Raw genomic sequence first — 15,256 nt, 5'->3', positions numbered from 1 at the left:
ACATTCAAACAAAAAGCATAAAAAAAAAAATTTGTTCCTCCATATAATATAGTCACCTAATATGTCGGCAACGAAATAAATAAAATCTTTTCGGACACTACAAAAAGGTGGACCTCTCAAGAAACCTGTCAAAATTCCTACGGTAGCTGACTTTACAGTTGTGCAGTTAAACGTGTACTCGTGTAACCCTTTCGTTGTTTTTAAATCAACCACGCTTTTAAATTTTCCTCGTATGTTTTCACTCCCATATGACACCTGTTCATTCCGTTAAACCTGCCAACTGCAAGAATTCGAGCAGACTAACCGCAGGGATATCGCCGTACTATTGCTTCGATAATCACAAAAAATTAATATTAAACTGGCTACTAAACAATTCAAATCGCTATTAATCCACTAGGTTGGCCATTTCACTTCCTTTAATTCAGTTTTAAGTTGCTTTCCCAAAAAAATAATAATTATCAATTTCAATTTAAGTTGAAATTAGAGACGAATTCGGGGAGCTGAAGTTGAGCTGCGAAATTGAGTTGAATCGGTTGTAGCGATGTCATTTGTAGCAGGTTTAGTGATTGGATTAATCTTCGGTCTTGCTTTGATCGTTGCTTTTGTTCGTTCTGAAAATGCACGATCCAAACGGCGCTCTGATCTTGTAAGTTGACGTTCTGTTTGTTGTTGATTTTTTTGAAGACTTTCTTGATTGATTGATTTCGGGTAGCGGGTGATGTATTATTTTATTTGGCGATTGAAAAGGCTACTACGATTGCGGCGTTTGCTAGAATGACTGTGGAAGATTCGAGAAAGATACTGTCTCCTGAGCACTATCCTTCTTGGGTTGTGTTCTCACAGCGGCAAAAGGTTTTTTTTATTTAAATGTTTTATACTGTTTTGCTTGTCCAGGGTATCTTGTGAAGTAGTTATCGATGCTAATACGATTCATTTTTGGACTTTTAGTTAACCTGGCTTAATCATCAGCTGGAGAAGATTTGGCCCTATGTTGATGAGGTATAATTTTGTGCAACATGTCTTCCTCGAATTGGAGTTCTGTTTTTGGTTCATTTATTAACTTATTTGATGTTTGATTTTCAAGGCTGCCTCTGAGCTTATAAAGGCAAACGTGGAGCCAATTCTAGAGCAATATCGGCCAACGATATTGGCATCCTTAACATTCTCTAGGTTCACTCTTGGAACAGTAGCACCACAATTCACAGGTTTGATTATGAAATAGTCATCTTGATGAGAAATTCTTTGTCAATTGATTTTCTACCTCAATGATTTTGGGCTGATGTTGTTGATGGGTTGCCAAATTCTTGATATCTCTACAGACAATAAGAATAGTTATTATGGAGATATGGTTATCCATTGAAAATTCTAAATCAGTTGAGTCATTGTTTGGTGCCTATTAATGATACTATTGTTGATGCGAGCTGCAACTTCGATTAAGGGCATTGGGTGGTTGACTCGTTATCACTGCAGTTGACCAGAGTAGCCACGATAAGAAAATGTTCATGCTATTTTTTTTTCCTACTCAAGCCAAAAAAGGGAGTGCTGAGTAATCTCTGGCTGTTGAGCTAATTCATGAAATTGCTCTCTTGTGATTTACAGTTGCTTCAGTCTTGTAAATGAAACGCATTTTGCCAAATATTTCTCTGTATTCTTTTATGATGGCCTCAATAGTTTCTACAGTGATAAGTTTAATTTATTGAGATGCAAGGAGACACTGTTTGATGGATGGTGATGTGCTTATTAGCTTTATAGTGCTTCAGGAGTTACAATTGTTGAAGAAGGGAGTGAAGGCATCACCATGGAGTTGGAGATGCAGTGGGATGGGAACCCAAGTATTATACTTGATATTAAGACTTACGTCGGTGTCGCTCTACCTGTACAGGTAACCTAATAGTTACCGTAGTGTACGTCTTTTAAAGAGCTCTTTTCCATCATATAATCGATTTTTTTAGTAAAGCTCTCTCGATTCGTTGTCTGCGCCTATCTGCTACTACATAATGCCTACAACTTTTATCTGAATCAAGAACTAGCAACATGGCCATTTTTTTGTTTCATTTGTGCCTTTGTACTTATTGTTGCCATGAACTTGTGTGATCTTTCGCTGCTCAATCGTATCAGAGCCGTGTTATTTTAACCCAAATTGGATAGTTTCAAAAAGCCCTAGTAAATAAACTTTCCTATTGGCTGTTGAATAAAATCAATATACTACCGGTATGGGTTTTAAAGATGTTCCATCATGATGCTTATGAAATATGCACACGGATGCATGTGGTGTGGTGTGAAACGAAGAAAGTTGATTTGACTGTACGAATAATTATAAATGAAGGGGTGCTCTAGGACATTTTTTTCCTGTTGTGTGGTTCCCTTTTGGCAGTAGGTGGGCGGGATTGAGTTGGCTAAATAAATGTTGTTCATGACGAAGATGTTACTTGGACAATTTTTGTGGGAAGTTGTAAATTACACGACAAAGAATACCAGAGCATAAGTAAAGGGAAATATATGACAGGACTTGACGTTTTCATGAGATCTAAATCAATTGATTGAATTTATCAAGTTTCTGCTGTAAAAAATGATTGGCATTCGATTGTGTTGATTGTGCGCTTTGTGCTTGGAAATGCCATATGATGTTGGCTAGGGTGGCAAAGAACTTATATTTGTGTGCCAAAAAAAAAAAAACAGTTTAAAATCACATAATAGCAGTTATATATGTTATACGATTGCAGATGTTATTAGGGATTGGTTCAACATATAGAAAATACTGCATCACTCATAAGGCACTATGCGTTTGAGGATTCCAGATATAGAGGGTGTTTGACTGAGCTTATAAACTCTAGAAAACAGCTTATGAGCATATAAATTCTTCCAATTTGTTTGGCAATAATTTGGTCAAACAAATTATAAGCGGTCAAAATAAGCTGTTTCACGGCTTATAAACTCTTTTCAAAAAAGTTGGGGTGACCTTACTTTTTTAAAAAAGATTTTATTTTAAAATTTTACTTATCCAAAATAGCATTTTATATTTCCATATATCCCCGCCATGTCCTCCACTTATTAAATATTAAATATTTTTTAAAAAATAAAATTTCCAAAGAATATCAATTTTTCTATAAAATATGAAATATTTTTATTTTTTTGTAATATGGGTTTAATATTTATGATAAAATTTTTAAAACTATTTTTAAATAACATTTATAGTATTATATCATTTTTGATAATTTTGACAATAAAAAGATCTTATAATGCCAAATACATCAACATTTTTAATTCGTTTAAAATAAGTTCATCCAAACACTTTAACAGCTTATTTTTAAAATAAGTCGTGACATCTTATATGACAAATGTCGTTAGTTTAACTTTGGGTGCATATTTATCCTTTTCCTTTTAGACAATATCGTCTCAGATGTCATTTGGCCAATAATTCAAATATATTTTTTTGGTTTAAAACTTCATGCAACCTGTTGCTTCCCTCTGGAAAAATTGAAGACATAAAGCACGGGTCCAGTTACCTTCCTTTAGAAGTCGTTCAGCTTTTTCCTTTGGAAACAGGAAATTCATGGAATGTGCCGAAATTCCTTTGCACATTCATTTATTTTATAAGTGCCAACTGTGTTAATTTCTTGATGAAAGCTATTGTTATGTGCCAAGCTTTTTTTTCTGATATAGGTGAAGAATATTGGATTTACTGGCATCTTTAGACTGATTTTCAGACCGCTGGTGGACGAGTTTCCTTGCTTTGGAGCAGTTTGTTTTTCTTTACGGAAAAAGGTGGGGTATTTTCTTTATTGGTTTATGGGATTCTTTAAGCAAAATATAATATGGAAAATGGAGGCAAATGTATATTCACTAAAATGATGAAGTAGCAATTTAATTTGCAGTATGCCTATTGATATCCCTTATTGTCACATCAATTGTTTTCAAGTTTTTTTAATTTTACTCAGAAAAAGCTGGATTTCACACTCAAAGTTATTGGAGGAGACATATCAACAATACCTGGCTTATCTGATGCTATTGAGGTCTGTTCATCGTGTTTTCCATTTTTCTGTCATATTTGTTCATCTTTGCTTTCAATATTACTTGAGCTAAGGATGCTTTTTATGAGCTGGAGTCTTAATGACATTTTTCATGAGCTCTCATGCTTAAGTCTGTTTTTTGCATGAAACATCAGAGGTAGCATGTCAGAGGCTTGCATGAGTTGATTGTGTAAATTGTGTGGCTTATCTGCAGTAGTTTTATGTGTATATGGTACTGTAAAGAATAACGTCTTCCTTGATTTCCTATTTCTTTGAAACTCTCATAATTTGGATCTGAACAGATTGTTCTGTTTTCCCAGACCGCGCCAGATAATTGAGTTACTGTAACGTACAATTTTGGGTATTTAAATTAATTTAAGTTGTAGCAAAAAAGGGTTTTCTTTATCGCGTGGAATTTTCTGAATTAATAATTTCATTAGCTCTAGTGAAGCTTCAAATCATGGTGGTTGGTTCTGTGATAAGAAGAAAACTATGTATCAGCAGGAATGGTTTATTTTCACCATGAAAAATTTTAATCAATTAACAAATATTGTCTCTGGTTCAGAAGTGCGAAAGAACTATTTTAGTCTAGGAGTAGGTGAATGGATTATTTTCACCTTGTAAAGGTTTTAACCAATTGAAGAAGTATTGTCTCTGATTCAGAAGTGCAAAAGAACTATGTTTAGTCAGTTCTTGATTTTGATGGATCTGACATCAAGTCTCTTTCTGAATCTGCATAGAAAGATGCAGAATTTCCAATTTAAAATTCTAAAGACCGATGAACAAATTTGCAATTGGAAATTTAACTCAAACACATATTAAATCTATTTCTAATCTAATATAAAAGGATGAATGTAGGGGTAAAGTTTTTATTGTGTATATACATATTTACCATTTCATTTTATATAAATGAGATAATAATGAGGGCTAATCTAATCTAATCTTTTAATCTAAAATGATGAATGTAGGGGTAAAGTTTTTATTGTGATATACATCTTTACCCTTTCATTCTATATAAATGAGATAATAATGAGGGCTAAACAAATAAAAGTACAAAAAAGGAAGGGAGAAAGTTGGAAAATGCACATGACAATTAATGTATTAATTTCACACATAACTTCCATTTTAATGAACTCTATTTAATTCTATTTCTTTCATTTCAATTTCTTCCTATTATTAATTGGAACAAATTTTCATACATACATTTTATATGTTTTTTTTTTCATTTCATCTATTATTTGTAATATTCCAATATAATTTTTTTATAATATATTAATATTATTCGATCAAATAATAGAATATTTTCACCTTGCAAACAAATGTATACACTAAATTTATATACATTTTGTCCACTTTACTTCCTTCATACTATTAATTGTGTTGAATTTTCATACATTAATTTTATATGTTATTTTATTTATATTTCTACTATAAAAGTATGAATGTAGGGATAAATAATAGAATATTGTCACATTGCAAACAAATGCATACACTAAATTTATATACATTTTGACAAATTCTCAAAAAATATTTAAAGTAAATATACTCTATTTAATTCTACAACTTTCACTTTAAATGTATCTTACTATTAATTGTGTCAAATATCTGTCGTACATAAAATTTATATGTTCTTCCACTTTACTTCCTTCCTACTATTAATTGTGTTGAATTTTTATACATTAATTTTATATGTTATTTTATTTTTTTCATTTTGTCCATGAATTTGCAATATTCTAAGATAAATTTTGTAATAATATATTAATATCAATCAAAAAATAGGTTATTGTCACCAATAAATAGTATGATTGTAACAGTGAAGTTTCTAAAAAAAATATTTAAAATAAATAAACAAAAATTAATGGATTATATTTAATTTTGTAACTTTCACTTTAAATATATCCTATTGTTAATTTTGTCAAATATTTGTCATACGTAAAATTTATATGTTTTTTCTACTTTATTTCTCTCCTACTATTAATAGTGTCAAGTTTTGATACATGCATTTTATATGTTATTATACATCATTTCGTCCATGTATTTTCAATATTCTAATATTAATTTTGTAATAATATATTTATACCAATCAAAGAATAGATTATTGTCACCAATAAATAATAGTGATTGTAACAGCAAATTTTCTCAAAAAATATTTAAAGTAAATAAACAAAAATTAATGGACTCTATTTAATTCTATAACTTTCAATTTAGATATATTCTACTATTAATGGTGTCAAATATCTGTCACACATGAAATTTATATGTTTTTCTACTTTATTTCTCTCCTACTATTAATAGTGTCGTGTTTTGATACATGCATTTTATATGTAATTATACATCATTTCGTCTATGTATTTGCAATATTCCAATATAAATTTTGTAATAATATATTAATATCAATCGAATAATAGATTATAGTCACCAATAAATAATAGGGATTGTAACAGTAAAGTTTTTCAAAAAATGTTTAAATTAAATAAAAAAATGGACTCTATTTAATTCTATAATTTTCACTTTAATTATATCCTACTATTAATTGTGTCAAATATCTGCCATACATAAAACTTATATGTTTTTCTACGTTATTTCTCTCCTACTATTAATAGTGTCAAATTTTGATACATACTCACTTCGTCCATGTATTTGCAATATTTCAATGTGAATTTTGTAATAATATTTAATACAATTCAATCAAGGAATAGATTATTGTCACCGATAAATAATATATGAAAAAGTTTTGCAAAATAAAAAAAATGCATATAGTAAAATTAAATAGTATTTTGACAAATTCTAAAAACAAATTTAAAAGTAAATAGAGAGTAATTCAAATTTTTAAAATAATAATAAATGCTGATAGTAATATATATATATATATAGCATTTTAACATTTTTCATAAAATATTTGAAATAAATAGACAAATTCAAAAATCCAAAATTTGTTTCAATTATTTATTATAATGATTTATTTCAAAGATCTATTATGAGGACAATTTAAATAGTATGTTAATAAAAACTTTTCAAAAATAAATGAATGATTATATTAAAAATTACATAGTGTTTTAAAAAATTTTAAAATATTTAAAGTTAATAGACAGAAATTCAAATATCCAAGATTTATTTCAATTATTTATTGATGATTTATTTCAAAAGTTAATGCTTTTAGTAATTTTATACTTAACACTATTTTGTTCAAGATTATGGTATTAATTTGTTTGATTTTAAAAAAATGGCCGCGGTAACATCTTTTCAACAAAAAACATTGATATGTAAACTTATTATTATGTACGTTGCTTATTAATCAATAATTATTAATAATTCTTTACAAAGATACACTCTAAAATAAATAAAATCTAATGCATTTGGGTGATCACTTTGACAAAATAATATTATATATGAATTGGCACAAAGATCAAAGATTAATAAAAACATTGAAAATTAGAATACTTTGATATATATAAATAATTATGTATACTAAAATAATTTTTTACCACGTAACATTGCTATTATTCATTCAAAAATATTTGGTAATGAGATTAATTTATTCTGATATATTTATATTTCGTATGTTTTTGAATAAAAAACTATTTTGTTAATAATTAATGAAATATTTTTAATTAAAAAGTGTTATAAATTATATTTCACTATACTTCAGTTGGTGGGAAAAAAAAAAAAAATTTAATTAAATATAATAAATTTAAGATGATAATTAAAATAATAATTAAAATTGTTAATTAATATAAAATAATAATTAGTGAAAGTATCCTTTTATATATAATAATGATGATAAAGAATTTTGTTTAAATGATTATATGATGATATAAACTATTAATTAATATAAATATTAAATTAAATAATAAAGAATAATTTAAATTAATCATAATCATAAATAATAATAATCAAAATACATGTTAGTGAATTTAGTATTTTTGTTATTAATTCATTATTTTATCATGAAAAACATTTATTTGTTTTAATAATAATAATAATAATAATAATAATGATGATGATGGTGGTAGGGAGTTAATTATATTTGTTAATATGTAATTATTTTGTCATGAAAAGTTTTTGAAGAAGAAGATTTTTTTATTATCATAGGTATCATATTATTAATATAGTGGATTAATTGATAATTATTTTTTAAAAAATTTAACTATAACAAAAATATAACATTTATTATTTATAAAATGTAACATTTATGAAATTTTAATTTGATATAATTTTGAAAGTTTTAGTGCAAATAAATGGAGTGAAAAATTAATAATCAACATATTAAATATTATTTTAAGTGTTTAAAACTTAAACTAATTCTTATAGAAAACGATGAAGTGATAATCACGATACTTTAAGTTAAAAAATCATAGTACTTTAAATTTTTTTAATAAAATTTTATTTTAATCGTTATATTTCTGTGTTAAATGAATCGTATTATAATTTAATAAATAATTACAAAAATATTATATATAGTAAATAAAGTTTGAAAACATTAAATGAAAGATAAGGTAATAAATTATCATGACAAATAACTTAGCATGTAATAATTTTAGTTATTATGTTGTTTGTTAATTATGAACACTAATATCGTATATTCTTTTATGTAAATGCTAATTATTACAATGATGTAATATGTTTTGATCTCTCATTTTTTTGGCCATGTAATATTTTGAGTTAATGTTTTAGAGTATATTTTTTCATCACTTTATATTTTCATCTATATATCATTTTGTATCTAATGTGCTTTCACTTGTCATATATTCAAGTTTCTAAGTTATATACATAGACTTCTGAATTAATATTTTTTTCATTGAATTAGATAGTGAAGTAGATAGACATTAGTCTATATATATATATATATATATATATATAACATATATACAATATATTTTATTATTAGTATTATTTTTTTAATTCAATTATATAATTACTGGATCATAAAATAAGTTATTTTTGCACTTTTACTAGTAAAATAAAACGACTAATATTTAACTGTAATGAATATAGGGATTTACAGAGATGGCGTCTCTTCTGATAAAGTTAATTTCCATTCTAGCTTAGGCAAAAATCCTCTACGCATTGTGTCTTTGATTCGTTGTATATACGGATGTTGTTGAAATCTTCTTGTTGGATGTCTCCAACTTGGAATTTTCTTGACGGAACCGATCATAGTTGACCATGAATTCATTTTAAGGGGGAAATGATAATCTAAAAAATATTTCCAATCTTATGAAGATGGAGAAGCGAATTTTAATCAATATGCATGTAAAAAAGCAAATTGGATTATAGAAAATTTATAAGTAATGGGGAAAACCTCCCTACTGGCTACCCCTGGCTCTGCTACTGTAGCAGTGAATGTTTGTTCTGCCTAACAATGCAATTAAATATGCTTTGTAATCAAACCAAAACCTATAGAAATTATTCATCCATTGGTTAAATGCATAAAATTTTACTTCTAATTTTACAGCTTCGAGATTTTAAATATATCTACTAGCTTTTGCATCCAGATTAGAGATATGGCCACTCATTCACTTGGGGACAAACAAAACTAAGATGATCTTACCATTATTCGTTCTCGCAATAATAAGTGGCATTTGTGTTCAGAGCACCATAAAGGATGCTGTTGAAGATTCTATTACATGGCCTGTTCGGAAAGTTATCCCAATAATACCTGGAGATTATAGGTATGCCAATGCAAAAGCTATGTGTTTTTCTTTGTTTGTCTGATATTCTCATACTTGTAACAATTGTCCAAGGTACGAACAAAGTAAACATCTTTTTGTTGCCTATGAACTGTACATAATTCATTCTTAACGTGAGTCCGTGGTGCGAAACATTCTGATGAGGCTGTTTCCACAAGAAAGGGTTTGCAAGCATGAGAATGGTAATTTTTGTATTCATCTTTTACTTGCAGTGACCTTGAACTGAAGCCTGTCGGAATTTTGGAGGTGAAACTTGTACAAGCGAAGGATTTAACAAATAAAGATATTATAGGAAAATCTGATCCTTTTGCGGTGTTATATGTGCGACCTTTGCGTGATAGGACAAAGAAAAGCCGGACAATTGTAAGATATATGTATCTTTGTCTTATCAATGTTCCCCGTGGCCCTTTCATCAGTTGAAAGCAGAGATTTGTATGGCCTTTCATTTCTTCTCCTCTCTTCCAGAACAATCAGTTGAATCCAGTCTGGAATGAACATTTTGAGTTTGTAATTGAAGATGCATCTACTCAACATTTGACTGTAAAAATCTATGATGAAGAAGGGCTTCAGTCAGCTGAGCTAATTGGTTGTGCTCAAATCCAGCTAACTGAGCTTCAGCCAGGCAAGGTGAAGGATGTGTGGTTGAAATTGGTAAAAGACTTGGACATTCAGAGAGACAATAAGAATAGGGGGCAGGTGAGATATGTATTTTCTCTTACTTTCTTATGGTATTGTTTTCTGACTAAATGCTCATGTTTCATAGATTGGGAACTTAGTAAACATGTTCAGATAAATGGGTGACGGAAGAAAATGCACACCCGGAAATTAGAAATTTCCTCTGTTACCTGGTGTGAAGTAGCATCTTCAAAATTTTCATATTAGCATGACTTATTATTCCATTACTTGCCATGTGATTGTTCACGTTGTCTTTCATATTTAGGATAGTAAGAGATTTACCCTTTGAAATCGTCTATGAATCGGTATTGTAATGTTGATCGGGAAACCAAATTGAAATAACCGGGTACACTTTCTTTACAATATTGTAATTGAAACAATTATTAACAGTTGGGAATATGAAGAAACGACCTTCACGCCATTTCCTGGTTAAGTTTTTTCTTAGACATTTGCCATTCAGAACTCTTTTTTACTGAATGATGCTGAATTTCTTATTTTTCAACTAAAGACCGTCAAGCCATGGCATAAAGGTGATGTCACTGTGACCTACTTCGTTGTGCATATGTAACCTCCAGCATGAGCATCTTTTGTTTTGTGGAATCTTTTGACTTGTCTTTGGTCCTTGTATGGTGGGGGCATACAAGTGGTTTACTGTCAAGTAATCACTACGCACTCTCTTTGTATGCTAATGTTGCATAGAGATAATTGGACTCCTATGTACAGCTGACACAATACATTTGTAACGCTGGCACTGCTGTTGTACATTTGTAAAGCTGGCACTACTGCTGTACATTTGGTACGACCCTTTCCACAACTATAAATTGCATGAATAACAGATGGGTTGACTTAAGTTGCCTCATAAACTTTCCTCAGTTCTATGCTCCATTTCTCTCTTTTCCCTCCCTCTTTTTTTTTTAATTTTTGGAGTTAACAAGCACAAAATTGCTTGACAGGAATTTAGTTCCTGTCATCTACCCATAGTTATTGCCAATCAACAGAATTAGGACATAAATCTGCTTTGTAGTAATATTATAGTGAAATGCAGATGTATACGTCATTTTATTGAAATTAAATTTGAAACTTCTCTGTCTGTGTATTGTTTATCTATAACTTTTATTTTCTAGGTCCACTTGGAGCTTCTTTATTGCCCTCATGGCATGAAAAATGGTTTTACCAATCCCTTTGCCCAGAAGTTTTCGTTGACTTCCTTGGAGAAGGTCCTAAAAAGTGGAGCGGAAGGGAAAGACGCAGTTGAAAACGGTGGTGAAGTCAACAGAAGGAAGGAGGTCTACGTGAGAGGTGTACTTTCTGTTACTGTGGTATCCGCTGAAGACCTGCCACCAGCAGATCTAATGGGGAAGGCAGACCCCTATGTGGTTCTCTCTTTGAAAAAAACTCAAGCGAGAAACAAAACGAGGGTGTGTTTCTCTTAAATTATGTTCTGAGGATTTCATTTAAAGGCATTTCGAGAACACTTTTCTGTTTTCTTCTTTCTGAACTCCAGGGAATTTATATTGGATCTTTTTTATGACTTCATTATTCTCCTGTTATTCTTAGATTGAATTGATTCTGAAATGGTCATGTGATCAATTTCTCCTTTTTTTTTTTTACATTTTATTTTCTAGGTTGTGAACGAGAATCTAAATCCAGTCTGGAACCAGACTTTTGATTTTGTTGTTGAAGATGGATTACATGATATGCTAATTCTGGAAGTGTGGGACCATGACACATTCGGAAAGGTACCTCTCTTTCTTCTGACAGTAATTCCTGGTACATTAAACATCTTACATGGTCCAGAAATATTCTAGGTCTCTAACAAACAAGTCACTACAAAAGGATTACTAGGTAAGACGTCGCAATTTGTTTGAGCGAAAACAGTGGAAGAAAGTGGTTTCACTTAACAGGGAAAATTCCACCTCATTGATAAGGGTGATAGAATAATTTGGTATGAGACGGCTTTCTTGTTCTTGAGTTAGATTTAATTGGTTCAGGTGGTACACAAAGCAATTAGCAACCAGTACACACAAGGTTGGATTTAAATATTTAATATCTATTAGTTCCATCTCACATGAGTTGCATTGACACAGCGAATTAATATATGTGCAGCTAGGAATATTCATTTGTATACCAACTTGAAAATTTTGGATGTACTATGTTGGTGCCATGCCATTGACATATTCACTGATACAACGCTCATTCATGTGCTAACTGCTTGTTAATAATAGATTGTATTCTAATGCTATATTCTTGCGGTTACTTCTAAAAGGCTTGGACAGAAATCAGAATCGATTATATTTATATAACTATCGAACTCCACGCATGGACATTATTAATTAGCTGAACATAAGAAAGTATGTGCTAGATTTTGCAATGGCTTCGAGAAATCGATATGATTTGGTCTACACTAGTCCAGAATTCAGACGGGTCAGGTTAACACGAAAAATGATCCTCCTAAAGATGTTAAAAGCAACGAAATGGATATTTAACTTTGTAGTTGAATTGTAAGAAAATCTTGACTTTCTAAATTCTCTGATGGACTTCGAAAGCTCTCATTGGAGGAGCTTTGTTCCTGTATGAAGCACCGTTGTGGTCCCCTCAGTGCCGATGTTAAAAAAAATCTGATGCTGAAGTGTTACAGTTATTCAAACTTTTGGTAGACTACATCAAATTTATGTAACATGGAAAGGAATCCTCCTGAACTGCAGCCTCAATATTAACAATTGGTTCTGAGGATACATCCTGACATTACTAGTTACTAGCTCGTGAAATTTAAGGAAACAAAAAGCTGATAGCTATGAAAAATTGAGTGGTTTTCAAAATTGGATGACGAGAACTGATTTTTTTGTCCATTTATGTTTAGCATGAATTAATGTCCACGGTGCGAGATAATGTAGATGTTCTCCTCGAGAGAATCTTAAACTATCAAGGGGGTGAGGTAAATCCCATACTCTATTTAAACCTGAACTATCTGGTGGTTGAGCTTGACGTGTTAGCGTGTGAATCTGATTTAGCTGTCATGTCCATAAGTGAAGGGTATACTAAAAGGGATCTAAAGGTTGGCATTACCTCGTTAGTGCTCACTTGAGAATGTTCTGCGTGTTTTTTTTTTTTGGTTCATTTTGATGATAAATTCGAAACTTTTGACATGATTTTGGGATCAACGATGTAAGTCAATTCATGTAGGGATCTCATCCATAAAATTGTCCACAGGGATATACTCACGGATGCTCAGCATGAAATCATTACAGTTATTCATGCCAACATCATATATTTGAAAGACTCCCGTTTGACAAATTTCTCAGATTATGCTCACAATTTATAAAGCTTGCTTAACTTAAAATGGAAAAATAATTCGTAACAAGGGTCCCTGCAGTGAGTCATGAGAATATCTCCAGTGACAGATTTCTTTATTTTCTTGTCATAATTTCTGTGTATCATTTGCATGCAGGATTATATGGGAGGATGCATCTTGACATTGACTCGGGTTCTAATGGAAGGCGAATATTCGGATGCCATTCCTTTGGATGGTGCTAAATCAGGGATCCTCAACTTGCATCTCAAATGGACTCCACAACCTATTTACAGGGACTCCTAATCCTTCTCCTGTATGTTTACGGCTGTATAGCAATCTTCTGTTCGATTTTCGATACGGTTTTTTGTTGTTTTATTCATTTATACACAAGATTCGACCTTGAAGAAATTAGAAATTTTTTGAATCAACACACTTGTCTGGGTTTAAGTGCATAATTGGATCACAGTTTAAGAAACAGAAAGGCTGGAATTGGGTGGGATGGCAATGGGTCGGGTTTCACATTGAACCCGGCCCGGTAGGACGGGTTCAGACCCGGCCAAGCGGGCGCCCCGGACCCGTCCCGCCAAAAATATATATATTCAATATAAATATAAAATATATATGTATATGTATTAATAATATATAATTATATTATTTATATTACATAATTAATATTTTATTCTTAATTTGAGTTTATAATATTTTTGGATTTAAATAATTTTAATATATTATGATATTTTTAATATGAAAATATATTATTATGATTTTTTTTGTTATTAATTAAATAAAAAATGATATATTTTAACTTGTAAGAACATTTTTTTGTCCTAAATATTATTAATATAAATTTAAAAAATAAATTTAATTATGATTTGTTAATTTTTTAACTTATTTAAATTTTTTATTTAATAAAATTTAAATTATATTTAATTTGACGGGGCGGGTCCCGGGTCTCGGGTTTGCCCAAATCCGTCCCGTTGTCATCCCTAAGAATTGCTACTTGGCATCGGGGTTGCAGACAATCGAATGATCACTTGTTGTCAATGTCCTATTTCCTTGTGTAAGCTAACACATAACTTTAGGTAGTGTTTGAGAGAGCTTCTTGGAAGCATTTATTCGCTTTTGTTTAACAAAAATTTCAAAATTTTAAAAATTTTGTTAAGAAAAAACTGAAAAGTACTTTCTAAAATCTCTTCAAATATTATGTTAGGTGTTGCTTAAAAAAAAAAAAAAAAGAACTTTGGTGTAACAAATATCGAGCTTACGGGAAAAATCAACCTTTTAATTTAATTTGATTTAGTATATCAAATAAGGCATTTAAAATAGTTTATACTTCAATAGGCTTGATACGATTATACGAAGACACTCGGTTTCAAGTTATTTTTACTAAATAATTGATGAATATCAACGAATATTTTCCTGTTTTAAGATATGGTAAAAATTCAAAGAGGAGAGTTTTGAAATGACGACAAAAATTCAAAGAAGAGTGCCCGTAAAAAAAAAAAAAAATTCAAGGAAGAGTGTTATTGACGGGACTGCAAATGAATCGAGGCGGTTCATGAGTTTTTTGAGCTGACTTGATAAATATT

At 30.2% G+C, this 15,256-nt stretch overlaps 1 protein-coding gene across 2 annotated transcripts; it reads left to right on the top strand.

Annotated features, from left to right (window-relative positions):
- Positions 1–266: 266 nt before the first annotated feature.
- LOC140887988 (synaptotagmin-5-like) lies at positions 267–14,109 on the top strand. Of its 2 annotated transcripts, XM_073295645.1 has the most exons (13): positions 267–646; positions 748–852; positions 949–999; positions 1,085–1,205; positions 1,761–1,882; positions 3,664–3,765; positions 3,939–4,013; positions 9,603–9,682; positions 9,913–10,063; positions 10,166–10,396; positions 11,500–11,793; positions 12,001–12,114; positions 13,824–14,109. In XM_073295645.1, the coding sequence occupies exons 1-13, from the start codon at positions 542–544 to the stop codon at positions 13,968–13,970; spliced, it is 1,698 nt and encodes a 565-aa protein (XP_073151746.1). In that variant the 5' UTR covers positions 267–541; the 3' UTR covers positions 13,971–14,109. The 2 variants fall into 2 exon arrangements, with proteins under 2 accessions (XP_073151746.1, XP_073151747.1); XM_073295646.1 differs by lacking the exons at positions 267–646; positions 748–852; positions 949–999 and having other exon boundaries at positions 1,094–1,205; positions 1,753–1,882.
- Positions 14,110–15,256: the final 1,147 nt, after the last annotated feature.

Source organism: Henckelia pumila, chromosome 3, assembly GCF_033568475.1.
Source record: "Henckelia pumila isolate YLH828 chromosome 3, ASM3356847v2, whole genome shotgun sequence".
Taxonomy (NCBI): Eukaryota; Viridiplantae; Streptophyta; class Magnoliopsida; order Lamiales; family Gesneriaceae; genus Henckelia; species Henckelia pumila.
Note: the sequence above shows the minus strand (reverse complement) of the source record. Positions and strands in the feature narration are given on the sequence as shown.

Excerpts from the sequence above, each read along its gene's own strand:
- LOC140887988 (XM_073295645.1), top strand. The coding sequence starts at position 542 with ATGTCATTTGTAGCAGGTTTAGTGATTGGATTAATCTTCGGTCTTGCT. Across the intron at positions 1,000-1,084 it reads TTTGGCCCTATGTTGATGAG|GCTGCCTCTGAGCTTATAAA; the intron begins GTATAATTTTGT and ends TTGATTTTCAAG. Across the intron at positions 3,766-3,938 it reads GTTTTTCTTTACGGAAAAAG|AAAAAGCTGGATTTCACACT; the intron begins GTGGGGTATTTT and ends AATTTTACTCAG.